Source organism: Salmo salar, chromosome ssa03 (assembly GCF_905237065.1).
Source record: "Salmo salar chromosome ssa03, Ssal_v3.1, whole genome shotgun sequence".
Taxonomy (NCBI): domain Eukaryota; kingdom Metazoa; phylum Chordata; class Actinopteri; order Salmoniformes; family Salmonidae; genus Salmo; species Salmo salar.
Window position 1 is genome coordinate 34,586,524 of NC_059444.1, and position 19,267 is coordinate 34,605,790.

The following is a 19,267-nucleotide window of genomic DNA, read 5'->3' on the forward strand; positions in this document are numbered from 1 at the left end:
CCTGCCCTGACATCGATATGCTATTTTCCCCCACTTCGAATAGCAATAACAGGCACAAACCTAATGGAGTTTCCACAAAACCTTAACACTCAACAGAAACCTTATAGCTTCAAAATCATTTCCATCATGGACGGAAAAAATCTGACTTCTCTTCGCCCTGTTGCGTAAGCTGTTTACCTCTGCCATATGCATTTGCTTCATTTTGATTGACCAAGAGAGTCAAGACCAATTACTTTTGGGAGGGGGGGGGGTATACAAAAAAATGTATTGATATTATTTGAATAGTAAAATCATTTCAAAATGCCCATCCCTAACTGTCACTAAGCTAAATTCTGTAGTTAACCCTCGGATCCCGGGTCGGATCACGCTCGGTGTACACAGACCTCGGATCTGTCTGAAAATGAGTGAAATACCGATCAGATCCTTAATTATATCTGAAGATATCCTGATGAAAATAAATATCCTCTATAAATCACTTTTGCTACGCATGGCAGTCAGTTCAGTCAAAAGCATTAATCTCTCCTCCACCTGTCTGCCCCTCTCTCTCTCTCTGGCTTGAGCTCGCTATAGCAAACTTGCAACTAGTGTTGTCACGATACCAGAATGTTGACTTCGATATCACGATACTCAATACCAAAACAATACCACGACAAAAAAAAGAAGGCGTATTAGCTTGTCTCAGATGGCACTTGATCCAGACAGATCTTTTGAGTTCAATCCAGGTCCCGGATTTGAACATTTTAGATTATTTTATGTATGCATTAATGAATCAATTATACAGTCAAACAATCAATTGGACTGTTTTTTACCAATCTAACTACATAATGGTAATCATTTATTTGAATGGTCAATCTCTAGGCTATTGATAAACTGGGTAATGTCGGATAAAATTCTCCATCATCTCTGACATATTTTGGGTTGGATCTTGTCTCTCGGATCCGGTATTATTTATATATATATATATATATATATATATATATATATATATTTTTTTTTTTTTAAGGGTCCTGTTGGTGTCGGATGGAAATTTCGCAGATCCAATTCGGTTGGGATCTCAATTTCGGGATCCGAGAAGACCAACAGTCTACTCTACAGGGTGTTGAAGTGTCAACTAACTCCTCATTATCAGTCGTGGTGAATTGGAAGGCTGGTGCGATAGCTACCTTGTTCATTTTCATACAGGTCCCAAAGTCTGCCAACTTCAAGTGGCCCGCTTTGTCTAGCAACATGTTATCAGGCTTCACGTCCCTGAAAAGACAAAAAAGACACAGTAATATAACAAACCAGCAGCTCTCGAACCTAAGACATGATATTATACAACCAAAACGTTCTCGAACCAACAACGGTACATTAAACTGCCATTTTTAAGACCAAGTCAAGAGAAAGAGTGGCTTTCTCCAATTCAGGGAGGCTTTGGAAGGGTGGCAAGAATTGCCACGACAGAACTGACATAGAAGTGGAGACATTCAAGAGCAACCTTTACAGTGGAGGTGAGGAGAAAGAGAAGTCCAGTAAGTATACCTGTGTATGAAGCCCATGGCGTGGATCCCGTCCAGAGCCAGCACCACCTCAGCGGTGTAGAAGCGGGCCCACTTCTCGGGGACGTCATAGTTGCTCATCAAGTTGACCAGGTCTCCGCCGGGCATATACTCCATCACCATGTAGAGGTAACGGTCATCCTGGAACGCATAAAACAGCTGGGGGGGGGGGGCTTAGGGTTAGTGACCAAACATAAGTAGGAGGAATAGACAGGAAAAGAGGCAAAACTAGAAATTGCATGAATATTCTGTTACATGAAACTCAATCACCGGGCTTCCTTGCTGATTGTTCCTAGTAGGCAAAGTGAGGACGAGACTAGGGAGTCACTATATAATATATATATATTTTTTAAGTGTTATTCAATTATCTATACCTGCACAACCCAGGCGCTGTTGGCAAAGGCCATGATGTCCCTCTCCTCCCAGAAGAAAGCAGAGTCCGACCTTTTGATCATTTCAAATTTGCTAAGCAGCTTCATGGCGTACACCTTCCGCGTGGCTTTGTGTCTTACCTGGGAGAGACGGGAGAACAGTTCTCTTAGGATGTATACTGGGCTTTCATACAGATGAAAATCGAAGACATAAGCCATGTAATAATTTCCTACGTCTGTAGCAGATTTATAAAAAGGGAAAGCAGACAGACAAATGACAGTTGATGTAATTCACTGAGGACAAATTAGCATAACCATAATGGTGATCCTCACCAACTGCACTTCTCCAAACGCCCCCCTCCCGATAACCTTGACCACCTCATAGTCCTCTGCTTTCATCCGCAGGTCCCGGATCTTACTGATGGTGTCCTTATCTGAGGAGGAGAGATGACATTACGAGGAAACCAGTTAGAGCAGGGCAAGCGTTTATCATTAGTAACCTGGGTTGATTAGTAAGTATGACTAGAGAGGCTTTTGTCCACCGACTCAGGCTGAGAATTCAGAATGGGGAAAAAAAGGCTCAACAGCGGATGAAAATCTGTATCACAGTTCAACTGATATACAAAATAAAGCCAAGGACTATTAAAATCAGAACATTCTGATGCAGTCATTTCCAGCAGTTACAGTTTCAAGAAAGTAAAGAATATGATCCCTACTTGAGAAATGGTATTAAAAAAAAACTACGGGATTAAAATACATTTTTAGAACCATTTTTAAGATGAGATCCGCATAAGGTGAACAAGCACCAACGGTCGCCCCAGGCCCATTTGTTACTGTTTTGTTTATGAAAACAGAGCGGAGGCGTATCCAGCATCGTGGAAAATAGTTTTGTAGTAAATACTCTTCTGTTCTATCGCACAATGACGTGCAATGATGTCCGAGGGGGGGGGGGACTGTTCGTTGTTTGAAGTAATATAATATCCTAAACGGGCGTGGTAGTTTCACCACTACGGATTCCAGCTTTAAAATCACGTGTTTGTGCAGAGCTGTCGGCTAATGTGACTGAGTCTATGCGTATAGGCTACTAGTGTGATAAAGAATATGATTGGACTACATGTCATGGGCTAGCAGTTTGCAAGAAGGAGAGCACTAGCAGTACAAGGAGTTCAGAACCCCTGAGGGGATGCATCCCATTGGCAACAAGCCCCCCTCACAACACAGCTAGTCCGTTAACGTCCATCGAGGCCTCTCCAACACTTGGATGTTGAACTTATTTTTGAAATTTATGGGATTTTATGTTTTTGAATAATAAAAAGTTCAAAATATGCTTTATGAGTAGTTCATGACACCAGAGTAGCAACACAATATTTTATAATGTTCAATCCAACAACAATATTGCAGCATTTTAACCAATTTCTGCATTTCCTGGACTTTCGTTTTAATTTCCACACACAGAGCTGCATGATATGGGCAAAAAAAAGGAGTCGATGTGCAAGGAGTTGAGCAATCAATTATTTTGTAGTCGACACTCCACCACTACATCCAGGCTGTATCACAACCGGCCATGATTGGCAGTCCCATAGGGCGGCGCACAATTGGACCAGCGTCGTCCAAGTTAGGGTTTGGCCGGGATAGGCCGTCATTGTAAGTAAGAATTTGTTCTTAACTAACTTGCCTAGTTAAATAAAGGTTAAATAAAATAAAAAACATCGTCGTTAACAGTTGGAACAATGGCAGAGAAAGGCAAGTGACAGCAGCAAAGTCCTGTATGGCAATACTTTAAGAAGTTAAATGAGAAGGAAATGTTAACTTTGCCAGGTGAAATTGAGGTACAGTAATGGTAGCCCAGGTGCAATGCTTAAGCATCCGAAAGGGACGCATCATGAGACCAAACTGTTGCTCTAGCAGCGAAGCTGGAGTGTGAATTCACGTGGAATTATATTAATTTCTTATTTTAAGGGAAAACAGATTTTTTTTTAAATGGCCGTTTAAACATTAAGAAACATTTTTCACATCCCTACTAGCTAGCCAGCTAACTAGCAGTTAGCATTAGCGGCTAATACAATTACCTTCAGCCAGCAGTTGCTAAGAAAATAAACTAGCAGACAGATACAAACAAAGTGTAATTATAGAATGCTTGTTAAAAAAAACAGCATTGTCACTAGGGATGGGCACGGTTTTTTGGATATACACACACACTGTCACACCGGTCCCTGCTCCTCTGTCACCCCTCCCCGCGGATGGGTTTAGGCCGAGGTCATTCAATATTTTTTATGGCTGTTGGGCGGGTTGAATAAAGATAAACAATACCTTTAAAAATCCATAAATGTATAATTATTGCGCAATTTATATAGTCTACATTGAGGTTTTTCTTTCATTGTTTTAGGCTAAACTTTAGGACTTAACTGTACACGCGCCAAATTGCCTACACAGCCATTTGCCAAATAATGCTTTTGGGAACCGGCAGAAAAAAGTTAACATTTGTCCACGGAGGCAAAAAGGACATGGAAATTCAATTCAATAAGACAAAAGCTGGGAAAGGAGAGTCAAAAATAAAGAGAAGGGAGGGCCAGAAAAGGTTTTGAAAAGATTTGAAGTGGTAAAAGAGCATGATTGCGAGGCACTATAAAAATTTGACAGTCACAAGACGGGACTTCAAATAGGTCTATGGCATGTCAAGGAAACCGTAGCCTACCGTTTAGATGGGTTAAATGGAAATTGAAATCTGGGCATTGACCTACCTGAAAAACCTACTGTTTTTTTGGCAAAGTCCTCTGATAATACTAGTGCCGTGCGAATCGACATCCTTGTGTTTTGAGAGAAATGTCTAAGTTTTACAGGCGTTTCTCGATATTTGAGCAAGAAAACTAACGATTCGATAAATTGAATGACATGCTGCGCATTGCCTATATATGAAGGGCCTACATGTATCAACTTTTGTTGCAAGACCGTGTTGCAACTTCACAATGAATGCTTTTGTGTATAAGTTTTGTGGGAATGACTTGAACATCGCCATATGCGTCATAAAAAAAAAGCTTGTGCCCATTTAATGCAACCCCTGCTTTTAATAGATCGCAAAGCAGCATACAACTGAGCTAAACGTTTGGAACAAATTCACTTTCTCATTCATAGCCTAAAAAAAGTGTCTTCACTGACATTTTCAAACTCTCCCTGTCTGAGTCTGGTAATACCAACATGTTTCAAGCAGACAACCATAGTCCCTGTGCCCAAGAACACTAAGGTAACTGGTCTAAATTACTACAGACAAGTAGCACTCACGTCTGTAGCCATGAAGAGCTTTGAAAGGCTGGTCATGGCTCACATCAACACCATTATCCCAGAAACCCTAGATCCACTCCAATTTGCATACCGCACTAACAGATGATGCAATCTCTATTGCACTTCACAATGCCCTTTCCCACCTGAACACCTATGTGAGAATGCTATTCATTGACTACAGCTCAGCGTTCAACACCATAGTGCACTCAAAGCTCATCACTAAGCTAAGGACCATGGGACTATACACCTCCCGCTGCAACTGGATTCTGGACTTCCTGACGGGCCACCACCAGGTGGTAAGGGTAGGTAACAACACATCCGCCACGTTCTTCCTCAACACGGGGGTCCCTCAGGGGTGCATGCTCAGTCCACTCCTGTACTCCCTGTTCACGCATGACTGCACGGCCAAGCACGACTCCAACACCATCATTAAGTTTGCCGACCACACAACGGTGGTAGGCCTGATCACCGACAACGACAAGCCTATGGGAGGTCAGAGATCTGGCCGTGTGGTGCCAGGACAACAACCTCTCCCTCAATGTGACCAAGACAAAGGAGATGATTGTGGACTACAGGAAAAGGAGGACCGAGCACACCCCCATTCTCATCAATGGGGCTGTTGTGGAGCAGGTTGAGAGCTTCAAGTTTCTTTGGTGTCCACATCAACAAACTAACATGGTCCAAGCACACCAAGACAATCGTGAAGAGGGCACAACAAAACCTATTCCCCCTCAGGAGACTGAAAAGATTTGGAATGGGTCCTCAGATCCTCAAAAGGTTCTACAGCTGCACCATCGAGAGCTTCCTGACTGGTTGCATCAGTGCCTGGTATGGCAACTGCTCGGCCTACGCAAGGCACTACAGAGGGTAGTGCGTACAGGCCAGTACATCACTGGGGCCAAGCTTCCTGCCATCCAGGACCTCTACACCAGGCGGTGTCAGAAGAAGGCCCTAAAAATTGTCAAAGACAACCGGCCACCCAGGTCATAGACTGTTCTCTCTGCTACCACATGTCAAGCGGTACCGGAGCGCCAAGTCTAGGACCAAAAGGCTCCTTAACAGCTTCTACTCCCAAGCCATAAGACTCCTGAACATCTAATCAAAAGACTACCCAGACTATTTGTATTTAACCCCCCCCCCTTCACACTGCTGCTACTCTTATTATAACTCTACCTACATGTACATATTACCTCGACTAACCGGTGCCCCCTGTATATAGCCTCGCTATTGTTATTTTACTGCTGCTCTTTAATTATGTGTGACTTATTTCTTAATCTTTTTTTTTGTATTATATTTCTTGTTTATCTTTGTTTTATTTTTTTTAACCGCATTGTTGGTTAATGGCTTGTAAGTAAGCATTTCACAGTAAAGTCTAAACCTGTTGTATTTGGCGAATAAAATGTGATTTGAAGTTAGCTGTTTAGCTCACATCTGAAGGCTGAGGGGGCATTTAGGATGTCTACTGCAGATGACTAAAAAAATCCTAATGATATTGATCACACTTCCTCCATTCAAATATTATAGCGACACTATACCAAAGATGTTATCAGTGTAGCCTGAAATTGCCTGGACTGGTTGAAATATCTTCACACTTAAAAAAAAAAACATTACTGTCAATTTATGTTAAAAAAAGTAAGAATTACAGGAGGCAGTTTGGGAAAAAAAAAACGTATGCCGTCGAATCGTTCTCTGGAATAACGTACATTCTGGGGTAACAAATACATAACCAACGTTCTCTGGTAATATTAGTACCGTGCGAATAGGGCTATAGCCTTAACTCCTGCAGAATTAAGCATTTCTTGCAGTAAAATTATACAGGAGTGGAGAAAAATTCTAAATTTTTTCTGCATCTTGAGAGAATGCAATGCTCCGTTAGATACGATCTGTAGAGGTGCTGTCTTCATCATAAAAGATGATAGTATTTCAACCACAATCAGTTGAGCAAGGATTTATTTAGTCTTCTAGGGCAACATATAATGACAAAAGAGAAGCTATATGCATCTAATTATAGACAAGTTGACTAACAAATAGCCTACCATAGCCTAACAAAATGTCTGAAATCATAAGCAGAAACATAACTAAATGACAAAAAAATCCTGCATCCCCTGTCCCCCCCCCAAAAAAAGTATAATAATAAATAAAATACAATTATAATAAATACATTTAAAAAAATCAGGTTAGGGTTGGGTGCGGGCCTCAGATTTACACTTTATCACAAATAGTCATTTTTTCAGATGCGTTATTAGTAATTGCAGGCAGGAGCAGGTGAACAAACAGCTGACCTGCGCACCACTATCGGCGGTTCCTCGAGTTGCGTGAGCAAGTCTCCATTGAAGTAAAAAAATATATATATTATAATAATTGAAAACATGTACTTCGACTATCCGGATATCATTATGTTATTCAAATACTGAAATAAATGTCAAAATGCCCATCACTAGTTGTCACCAACATCTTGTTGCATCTATCTGACCATGAAGAAGTGAAAGGCAACAAAGTGCTCATGACTCCCTGGTTGAGCAACTGCTCTCTCCTTGAGTGACAGGGGGCAGGGCTTGGTGTGGGAAGTGGTATGCAGCAGGAGGGGGAGAAAGATGACCAATAGCAAATGGAGTAAACTGTAAAAACGGACACTACACGCGCTAGACTTCAGTATGACATTTCCTTTTTTGAAACATTAAAAATACCATTATAGAAAGTAAATTAAAACACCAAACCGGTCTGTGCAAGAATACTGGTATATAGTAAAATACGGTATATCGCCCAGCCCTAGTTGAACATGAAAAAAAGTACCAACAAGACTAATTCAACAATAGTTTGTTTCTAATACAATGAACAGTTTGTGAAGAATTGTTATCATAGGAGACACTAACACAAATGACAAGAGTCCATATGTAAAAATGCCATAGCCTCCATAAGTTCTACAGTCATAGAGGGTGTAGTGGTGAAGGGAACACGTCATGATAGACACCATGTGGGTCACCAGCCACTCATGAAAGCCCCTTTGTTGGGGACCCTGAGTGGGCTAAGCTGCGGACACAATTATACCCGGGCCTGGACACAGAGGCAAGGCAGTGACCTAAAAACAGCCTCCAATCTCTCCTGCCGCCACTGCTAAATCGTTGCCGCGACTCAAAATAAAGTGTAAACTTAAACGACTAAAGCCAGATAAAACATATGGAAAATATAATTGAGCGCTATATTATTTTATAATATCATCAGAACTAAAATCACCAAAATAAAAAACGACAGTCATGGGCCTCCTGAGTGGCGCAGCGGTCTAAGGCACTGCGTCGCAGGCGTCACTACAGACCCGGGACCAATACCGGGCTGTGTCGCAGCCGGGCGCAACCGGGAGACCCATGAGGCTGAGCACAATTGGCCCAACGTCGGCCGGGTTAGGGGAGGGTTCGGCAGGCCGGGATGTCCTTGTCCCATCGCGCTCTAGCGACTCCTGTGGCGGGCCGGGCGCATGCACGCTGACACAGTCGCCAGGTGTACGGTGTTTCCTCCGACACATTGGTGCGGCTGGCTTCCGGGTTAAGCGAACAGTGTGTCAAGAAGCAGTACGGCTTGGCTGGGTCGTGTTTTGGAGGACACACGGCTCTCGACCTTCACCTCTCCCGAGTCCGTATGGAAGTTGCAGCGATGGGACAAGACTAACTACCAATTGGATATCACGAAATTGGGGAGAAAAAAAAAATGACAATCAGGGGGGGTGATTGGCGACGCTCACCATCACCCCCCACCTACGCTAACTTTGTCACCACTGCTGAAAAAAATCCTAGGGGAAACACTGCAAAGCACTACATGATGGAAGTCACAGATTCAAAGGAAGGATGACAAATGGGGAAAAGAGCCTTGTATGGGCTAGTTACTTACACCTATTCAAAAAGTTGTCGATGCTTTTGTTTTTCCTCAAGGCTGGAAAGTCAAGGTCGTACACCAACGCATCCAAGCCATCCTAGAGAGAGAGAGAAGAGAAGCATTAATAAAAAGGTATAGTCTTCCAGGCCTAAGGCCACAACTAGGGCAACTACTCTACAATACTCTAACCAGCTCTTAGCTGGTCTACAGTAGAATAAATCTATGGCGTGTTACCGGGAGGCTATAGGCTATAAACCAGCTATATACCCAAACCTTCACAATAAGTCAACCCTGCAAGCAGTAGCCCCAACCTGGCTTAGCCAACAGAGGCCAAGGTTTTCAGCAAATCAAAAGATCATATTTCTGTGCCACTTGTAGCCTGAACGGTTGCAATTTAGTATAACTGATTAATAGCTGATCTCATGACAGATTGAAAAGGGTTTAGTTTCACAACTTTATCCATGTTCAGGGAGTTTCAGACCAGAAACTCTGATGCTTAGAAAATAAGCATCAAGGCAGCGCTCTACAGTGGTGAACATTTTACTGTACGACCTGGAATTTTCATTTAGGAGCACCAAAGCACCTAGAAAAATTAAGGATTCTAGCTTCATTATCTGAAATATTTTTCACTGAGCTCTAAAATGTTTTTATGTGCGCCTACATTTTCCAATTTAGGTGCACACATCCTCCTTTTTTAAAAAGAGGTCAGCGTCGAGCCCTGCAAGTCACATTAAGAGCTTGTGCACTACACACTATCACAGCAATGGCGTGACATCAAACGCCTGACCACATTTGGTCTCCGACAAAAAGATGGACAAAGCCTGTTCAGTCTGACTGAAGAACTCATTCCCCTACAGCAAGATCTCAAATCTATGTTCATGAGAAACAAATTATTAATGGTCAGCTTAGCCACAGGCATTGGACGTCACACTCACAAGCACTGAGATTTCATTAAAACACCAGCCGCTCCTTACTTAGAACAGCAACTGAGGAAACTGAAGAATGAGAAAGCACTACATCGGATGACATAAAACAGCGGGTTGTAATAATTGCCTACATTTCCCAGGTCAGGGAGCGCTCTTCAATGCAAACCTGTCTGGTTGACGGAGTTTCTACCTTAAGTCAACTTGGCAAGGCTTAGACAATTAGCACCTTGACTCGAATGGCAGTAGATAATGGGAAAAGGATTACGTCAATGTCAACACTGCAGTGAAACAGTCCTCTCTACATCTCATGACATCATCCATATGATGTTATTCCAACACTATGATTAATACCCTAAATAAACATATTAATCCCCATTCATCACCCAGGTGTGAACAAAAAGGCCCCTCAGAGCCTAGATCGGTCGGGCCAACTGGCGGGATTTAACCTAATCTTCCTTAATCCAGGATGTCTCACACAAAGAGGGCAGGGCCACATCAAAGAGAGCAGTTTTAGCCAGGCCTGTAGCAGGACCCAATCGCTGCTGCAAAGCGTTCTATTTTAAAGCAAAGGCTGCAGCAGAAGCGAACTTCTTTGTCGGTGACTCTTCCGTGTGCTCAATTGACTGGGGAACAGCTGCCTCATGGAGAAAATCGTAAAGGCAAAAACATTTTTAGATTAAGGCCTTGTTAATATTATTTCACACCTTGATATCTAGGTCTATAAAAAGTTATCTGAGCTGCATGAAATTGAACAGCAGCACGACATGTATGGTTCTTTCCTTGGCTCCCACACAAGTGAGAAGGAAGCATTTGAGTCAAGGGTGACGGACTGATTGAGTTGGGCATAGATGTCATGTATTCTGTTCTGTGACACGTGAGCACAGAACGTTGACCTTTGTCTACCTAGTTATGACTTGAACAACCAATCTGTGTGAAATAAAAACAATAGATGACACTACAGACAGACAGACAGGCCTGACCCTCCTCATGGGGGAAACAAGAAGAAAAGCCACATGGTGAATCAGCTGCAGCTCAGACAAGAAGAGAGGAATGCTCTTAAGTAACTATGGCTCCGGATGGCGGACAGGAATGGGCAAAAATATAAATGTATCATAACTACAAAAAAATATGTATTTTGAAATGCATTTAAATTAAAATACGTGTTGCTTTTTCAAATACAGAAATGCATTCGCAAGTAGCCGTCCCGAACAGCAGCAGCATTCTCAGAAACAGTTACAGAACATTTTATTTGCTATGAATGTGATGTTCATCTGCCTCAGTTGAATGCACTGACTGTAAATACACTTCAATATATGAACGCAAAATGTAAAGTGTTAGTCCCATGACCTTAAAAATGTAAAAAAAAAATGCTCCATACTCACAAAAAAACTCCTCTCAAATGCTAAAGACTATTTGTCTGTAAAAATGCAATTTTGTGGGGAAAAAAAGTCATGACCTCCCAGGCACAACCATGGCTGCACCCATGCCCAGTCATGTGAAATCCATAGATTAGGGCCTAATGAATTTATTTCAATTGACTGATTTCCTTATATAAACTGCAACTGCATGTTGCGTTTATATATATATTTTTTGTATAGGTAGTAACTTTGGATAAAGGCGTCCGCATGCTTCCCAGCCAAAACAGTTTGGAAGAGTTCATGCATACACTACCGTTCAAAAGCTGGGGTCACTTAGAAATGTCCTTGTTTTTGAAAGAAAAGCACATTTTTTGTCAATTAAAATTACACTGTATTTCTGATCAATTTGATGTTAACATTGTTCATGTTATAACTGATTATTGTAGCTGGAAAACGGCAGATTTTTTATGGAATATCTACATAGGCGTACAGAGGCCCATTATCAGCAACCATCACTCCTGTGTTCCAATGGCACGTTGTGTTAGCTAATCCAAGTTTATCATTTTAGAAGGCTAATTTATTATTAGAAAACCCTTTTACAATGATGTTAGCACAGCTGAAAACTGTTCTGATTAAAGAAGCAGTAAAACTGGCCTTCTTTAGACTAGTTGAGTATCTGGAGCGTCAGCATTTGTGGGTTCGATTACAGGCTCAAAATGGCCAGAAACAAAGAACTTTCTTCTGAAACTCGTCAGTCTATTCTTGTTCTGAGAAATGACGGCTATTCCATGCGAGAAACTGCCAAGAAACTGAAGATCTCATACAACGTTGTGTACTACTCCCTTCACAGAACAAACTGTCTCGAACCATAATAGAAAGAGGAGTGGGAGGCCCCGGTGCACAAGTAGGCAAGAGGACAAGTGCATTAGTGTGTCTAGTTTGAGAAACAGAAGCCTCACAAGTCCGTTTATTTTGGACTTCGGTGAGATTTATTTTAAATCGGCTATTCAGGAACAATATTTTATCTCAAGGCAAGCCGACGTTTGGAGCCGAAGTCTACGCCCCTTCGTAGGTGATTGGTCAACAGTACGGAATCTTCAATAAAGTATTTGTCATTCAATGTGAGAAGACTCGTTTTCATGCACATTTTTTCATCGAGAAATACTGCACCAAACATCTGATGTAACATTGCTCGACTAAGATCTCCTCGGCAGATTTGAGTTATTTTAGATGAATTCTGACAATTCTGAGGAAGTGAGTACTGGATACAGCGCCTCAAAATGGACAAAGTATTAAGGGAGTATGTGAGCACACCTGTTCGGTTAGAAGATGCTGACGCCTCAAGAGTGTCTGCTAAATCACAAAAATGTTTAATGTACATGTGAAAATAGCTAAATGAACTGCAACACACACTAGGTATTCATTATTGACTTTGTTTTGGGGCAGAGCTCATTAGAATAATACTCAGCATGCTTTACGATTGTTAATTTCTTTACATACATTTATATTTAGTTCATTTAGCAGATGCTCTATCACACCATAGTGCCAGACTTCTGATACCAACCTAGGGTGAAAGGTTTGGTATACATAAGATCGCCCTATTTGGAAAAAGATCAAGTCCATATTATATGCTCAAATAAGCAAAGCGAAACGACAGTCCATCATTACTTTAAAACATGAAGGTCAGTCAATCCGGAAAATGTCAAGAACTTTGAAAGTTTCTTCAAGTGTAGTTGCAAAAACCATCAAGAGCTATGATGAAACTGGCTCTCATGAGGACTGCCACAGGAAAGGAATACCCAGAGTTTCGTCTGCTGCAGAGGATAAGTTCTCCAGCTGCACCTGACGCCCTATATGACTGCTGTCTGTGACGGCACACTCCATCACCAAAGACTGGGAGCTGGAGTCAAAATGCCTGGAAACGACACTAGGCAATATAGCCGAGGGGCTAAGCTTGGCCATGGAAGAGTGGCAAGTGGGCGAGAAGAAGATATCCTGCATCCCAACTGCAGGGGTCCTGCATCCCAACTGCAGGGGTCACAACACAAAGTGTTTTTCAAACAATATATAAAATATATAACCCATAAGAAATATCTTGCTGCGTTTTGTAAATGCATATCTAAAACGCTCCTTATGGTAATTTCTGATCGGCATCAGACAAATTTTGTACTTCAGTTGCACTTCTCCACTCAGATGTGAATTCACAAACGGGCATTCTATCAGTCTATACTATTCTTCGGTACTAGTCAGTATAGCCTACTTTTCTCCAGAAAAATTTAAGATTAACAGCAAGCAAAAAAATGAAAGGACCGTAGCTGGTTCCATTCTTTCTATGATAAACAGAAATATGATGGCCATGCATCGTTTATGGAAAATTGCTTTTTCCATTGTAAGCTAATTTACTTGTGTGGCTGCTCGCCAAAAAGCCTTGCACTTCTGTTATCTGATGAAAATGAAGCCATTTTCTGCCAAATGTGTTGCACTAATGTATTTTCATTTTAGAAAAACTATAGTTGCAAACCTAGGGCTGTGGCAGTCATGAAATTATGTCAGCCAGTGATTGTCAAGTAAATAACTGCCGGTCTCAAGGTAACTGACCATTCATTAACATACACATTTAGCATCTCCTGGCTTCCATGCATAGACTACAAGCCACTGATGCAGACCTTTGGAACATCTACATTTTAACAAGTCTAATAAATCCATGTAATATAGCCTACACCATCACAATAAATCCATTATTTATTTTAGACAGGTCTAAAGAAACATGATATGAAGAAAATGTCTATTTCAGAAGAACAGAATAGCATATTGAGTTGTCCTTATGTTAGGTCCTGATCTGGCTATGCCATATGGCTGTGGGCTACACTAGCTCATTTAGCAGACAAGATTTGCTTAGAATTACGTGCCATTATTTTATAGTATGAAGAATGCAATTGAACATAGCCGAATAAAATAGAAAGGATATTTTCTCCAAACGATTTGAGGGAGTGCACACATGCGGCTATTCTGTGTTAAGAAATAAGTAATCCTAAATGCTTCATTTAGGATTATGTAACTTTAGTTGTGATACAAATGTTGGGCTATATGTTTTGAATTTTAAAACATTCTAAGGCTGCAAGATGTGACTAATGATGATTTGAAAAAAGTTGCATGAAAAGGCATGAGGTCTGATTTATTTTTTGCCCAGGCTGCACACACTTCATCAGTCTCTCATTTGACAAGCCTCTAATTTCCCAGCTGCATCCCTGTGTGGCCATAATCCCCCCCAAAAAAATCTGGCCACAAAATGCCAGTGGCTGAATATAATTCCCTTCTCCCAACTGCATGCCGAAGAACCTCTGATGCACATGGCTCTCAGTCACGTGATTGGGTCTTTTCTCTTCTACAAGTGAAGACAGACACATATGGGATGCAACTGCGTGCGTCCTTATCAAATTCTGAGGAGCATATTGAAGGTATTGGAAGAACTGTCCACATTAACTTTTCGTCCGACAACAAGATGAGTAGGCCTTTTGCCTAACAGCAAAAGCACTACCCCATGTCAATCTACAATAACCATAGTACAAAAGTTGACCTATTCTAGTCAGTGCGAGAAATAAATATTCCAAACATGGACAGTTGTGGGATGTGATAGATCCCAAATTAATTCAACCAATCGCATTAAAAAAAAAACTGTTTTAAGCAATGAGCCTGATGCAACAGATCAGAATGTTTAGCTTAAAATGTTGATAAACTATTAAGCTGTTTCTAAACATTACAGAGCGCAGCAATGCGCACAAGGCAGTAGGCTATAAGCGCAAAAATATTCCATTAGCAGGAAAACGCCATTCTCAAAAGTAACCACAATTGCAAATATGAATGCAATACATATTATAAAAGGTACATTTCTATGTTGAATATGATCTTCCCCAAACTTGAAACTCACGCGCTGCGTATGTATGCCAGTCAGGCTCTACATCCGTTGGAAAGTGGCTTAATGTGCTTCATTACATGAAGTGTGCAACTATGATTTGAAAAGTTGCCCAAAACAAAGCATGCGCTGTTTCCCTTAAGCATGACATTGTAATATATAATTTACAAGTAATAGGCTAATATTGTCACTCATCACACTATACTTGAATTCATCTTGTCTTTACATATAGTAAATAATGTGACATTTTTTATTTCATTTAGAAGAATGGACCATTATCATGCACTTAAATAGCGAACGGAGGATGCTTTTCCCATGGTTCATTTTCATGCCAGCCAGGTGAGATATACTCCTGTTTTAAAGAGAAGCAATGTGCTTCTAATATTTTTTTTAATATTTTTTTTAATATTAGCGAGGTTGAGAAATATAGTAGGCCTAGCCAATAGAAAACTATTTTTAAGAGGCGATCAATATTTTCTCACGCAAATGCACAGCCTATAGAAATGTTGTGCAACATGAGCTCTCATGAAGTGTTTGATTGGATTTTCAATTACATTTGTTTTGATGTAAGAGTGATTAGAGGGACAACAAGAGTGCAGAGTATTAGGCAGTCAGCAAGTTTGGTAGGCTACTAATGACCATAGCAGCAGAGCTAGGAGGAGCCTAATTACCATGACTAAACGGTCACATGGAATTTGACTGCCATCATGACTTGTGACCGCATGTGTGGCGGTAATATGGTCACCATAACAACGCTTTTAGAAAGTATTCAGACCCCTCGACTTACTGCACATTTTGTTAAGTTAAAGCCTTATTCTGAAATGTATTTTTTCTTTTTTTTACTCTGCAATCTATACACAATACCCCATAATGACAAAGTGAAAACAGGTTTTGTTTTTTTTTTTTGCAAATGTATATATATTTTTGGGAAACGGTAATATCTTATTTACATGAAAGTATTCAGACTCTTTGCTATGAGACCCGAAATTGAGCTCAAATGCATCCTGTTTTAATTGATCATCCTTGAGATGTTTCTACAACTTGTTTGGAGTCCACCTGTGGTAAATTCAATTGATTGGACATGATTTGGAAAGGCACACACACACACACACACCTGTCTATAAAAAAGGTTCCACAGTTGATAGTGCATGTTAGAGCAAAAACCAAGCCATGAGGTCAAAGGAATTGTCCGTAGAGCTCCGAGACACAAATCTGGGGAAGGTTACCAAAAAAAATGTCTGCAGCATTGAAGGTCCCCAAGAACACCCTTGACTTTCAATGTAAAAAAACACAGATTTGTTGTCAGACTCGCTCAACACTCCCCGATGATGGTATGAGTATATAATGAATAATAGGCTTATAATAGTAGCCTAACAATAATACATTGAACAAAAAATATTAAAACGCAACATGCAACTATTTCAATTCATTAGGCCCTAATCTATGGATTTCACATGACTGGGAATACAGATATACATCTGTTGGTCACAACAACAAAAAAGTAGGGGCGTGGATCAGCAAACCAGTCACTATCTGATGTAACCCCCATTTGCCTCATGCAGTGCGACATCTCCTTCACATAGAGTTGATCAGGCTGTTAATTGTGCCCTGTGAAACGTTGTCCCACCTCTCTAATGGCTGTGCGAAGTTTCTGGATATTGGCGGGTAACTTCAATACGCTGTCGTACAGATGACATGTCACCCACATCTGGATCGATGTGTACGACAGCGTGTTCAAGGGGTGACATGTCTGGTGAGCAAGCAGGCCATGGAAGAACTGGGACATGTTCAGCTTCCAGGAATGGTGTACAGATCCTTGCGACATGGGGCTCGGCATTATCATGCTGAAACATGAGGTGATGGCGGCGGATGAATGGCACGACAATAGGCCTCAGAATCTCGTCATGGTATCTCTGTGCATTCAAATTGCCATCAATAAAATGTGACCGACCGGCTCGATTCAGTCTTATGTAGCAAAATGTGAAATGTTATTTTTTTACATTGGATGAAAGTATACACTCAGAGCTAGAAATGGTATATCATACACTACAGTTGAGGAACAATGGGAAAGTAATTCTGCTTTGAAGGTTGATAAACTTGTAACCTCACTTTTGAGAAAATGAATCTTGAATGTTTTGGTACCTACTGGAGAGCTTCGTCTACACCCATTCAGCGTCATACAAACCCTTTTAAGCTTTAGCCCCACCCATCTCTTTAAGGATTCACTGTGGGGCTAAGTACTAAACAACCAAGGATTTCAAGACTAAAGGGTGGTTTATACTACGGGTGTGTTCGTAATCTGGAGTGTCAGTATGCTCTTGGGGTTCGTAAACTCAGAGCGTTACGGTCTGGGAGCGTTCAGCGCGAACACTGGACGCAGTCAAGCACCCATACTAACTGGCTAACGTTGGCTAGCTACTTCCAGACACTCTGACCATTTTACTCGCCCTAGCACAGCTGGTTAGGCTGACACCAGCCAAGTGCATATGCATTGTCTTCAGATACACCAACCCAAGACATAAGCCCAAGTATTCATTGCGGAGGAAGGAGATGGAACGCAGGTCATCCATGCACCAAACAGTGATGCGTGAAACGTCTTTTCACGGGCAATAGCCACAGCTGCTGGGCTGAGAAAACCAGTAACAGTGTAAACCAGTGACTTTACTAGACCTAACGAATAATGAAGGCTCTGGTTTCAAATCGTGTGCAGAAAGCTATCCACCAGGCAACCAGTGTTGAGCAGGGCACGGGCAGGGATTGGACCTGAGTTTTTCCATCTCTCCTGTCTCTGTCTGGCTCCATAGAGAAGACAGGAACACAAGGCCAAAAAGCCTCTGCCACTAATGCACTGACTGACACCTTTCACACCATCACGCCAACCCGGACCGTACGGATTGCTTTGATTTACACTTTTTAAATGCCATCGCGACGACTGGAATCATACAGTGCGGTCTCAGAGGTCGTGTGTCAGACTGTCCTTTCTATCTCAATTCCAGCCATTATGATGGATGCGTAACCAAACCAGCATAGTACAGCTCGGCTCAGCTCATCTCAGTAGTGTGAGAAGGGTATTACAGAGTACTAGAGGTGTGCAGTCTATCTGCGTTCCAGGCACAGGAGGTGAATCATGCAGCAACCATCAATAAATGCATAACAAACGGAAGAAATGACTAATGCAATATGGCCAGCTGTTAATATCTGAGATTTCCAGCATACAAAGGATCTAAGCCAAATAACTGCTCTGTATGGCACTGTTGCTTGATAGATTCAGACCGAAGTAAAACAGATCAATTGTATACTAGGCTGAGCCTAACTCATTCAATAGACTAAGCCCATGTCAAAAGTAAGCCTAGGTCTATAGCCAGAGTCATGTATACGGCTCTAGTCCATAGGCTACAGTTTGCTTCACTCCACACACTAAAGGAAATCAAACCAAATATGGCAGTTTGGGGTAAATGGCTAGAAAAGCAGACAGAGGAGAGCACTGCATTGCATCATGCCAACTCTGTATTTCTCCTGCTTTCTGCTGATGCTGCAGGGAAGGGTGACATCCATCCCTAAGATTGTTAAATAATAACACAAAAAGCACACTACTATTGATGAAAAGGACATTCAAAAGCGCATGACTATTCCAAATAAAATCTGTGGTTGACATTACATGGCAATTATTTATATTATGCTGAAAGGGAGTAAAAATCTACACATTTAGTCAGACCTCTTTTCGGCAGACATTTCAGTTGGAGTTAGTTTCCATGGGCGACTCAACCACATCTTCCTTCTCTACATGCCAACGCTAGGCACTGTGGACAGGCCAGGCACAGAGGTCTAATTGTAGCCGTACCTCTCATTTCCCTTTGCCACCTAAAAGATGTCACACACATTAGCAATACAGATGCAAAATACATTCGGTATCTGTCAAAAAGGCCAACTAAAACCAAACCGTGCCAATGGCGGGCTCTCAGTCTGCAACTTATACAAACTTTGCTTGCTAAAGCCTTGACAGATTAAATTAAAG

The 19,267-nt window shown here is 41.4% G+C and overlaps 1 protein-coding gene across 3 annotated transcripts in view; it reads right to left on the reverse strand.

Annotated features, from left to right (window-relative positions):
• Positions 1-19,267, reverse strand: part of LOC106600432 (rho-associated protein kinase 1) — a 68,869-nt gene that overhangs the window by 25,517 nt on the left and 24,085 nt on the right. For all 3 annotated transcript variants that reach the window (XR_001327808.2, XM_014191784.2, XM_014191786.2), the window contains exons 2-6: positions 9,071-9,152; positions 2,243-2,343; positions 1,913-2,050; positions 1,522-1,697; positions 1,164-1,248 (exon numbers count right to left, since the gene is read on the reverse strand). Coding sequence is in view for 2 of the 3 variants with exons in the window: in XM_014191784.2 (XP_014047259.1) it covers positions 1,164-1,248; positions 1,522-1,697; positions 1,913-2,050; positions 2,243-2,343; positions 9,071-9,152 (582 nt within the window). In the remaining variant the exon portion in view is untranslated. The remainder of the gene's footprint in view (positions 1-1,163; positions 1,249-1,521; positions 1,698-1,912; positions 2,051-2,242; positions 2,344-9,070; positions 9,153-19,267) is intronic.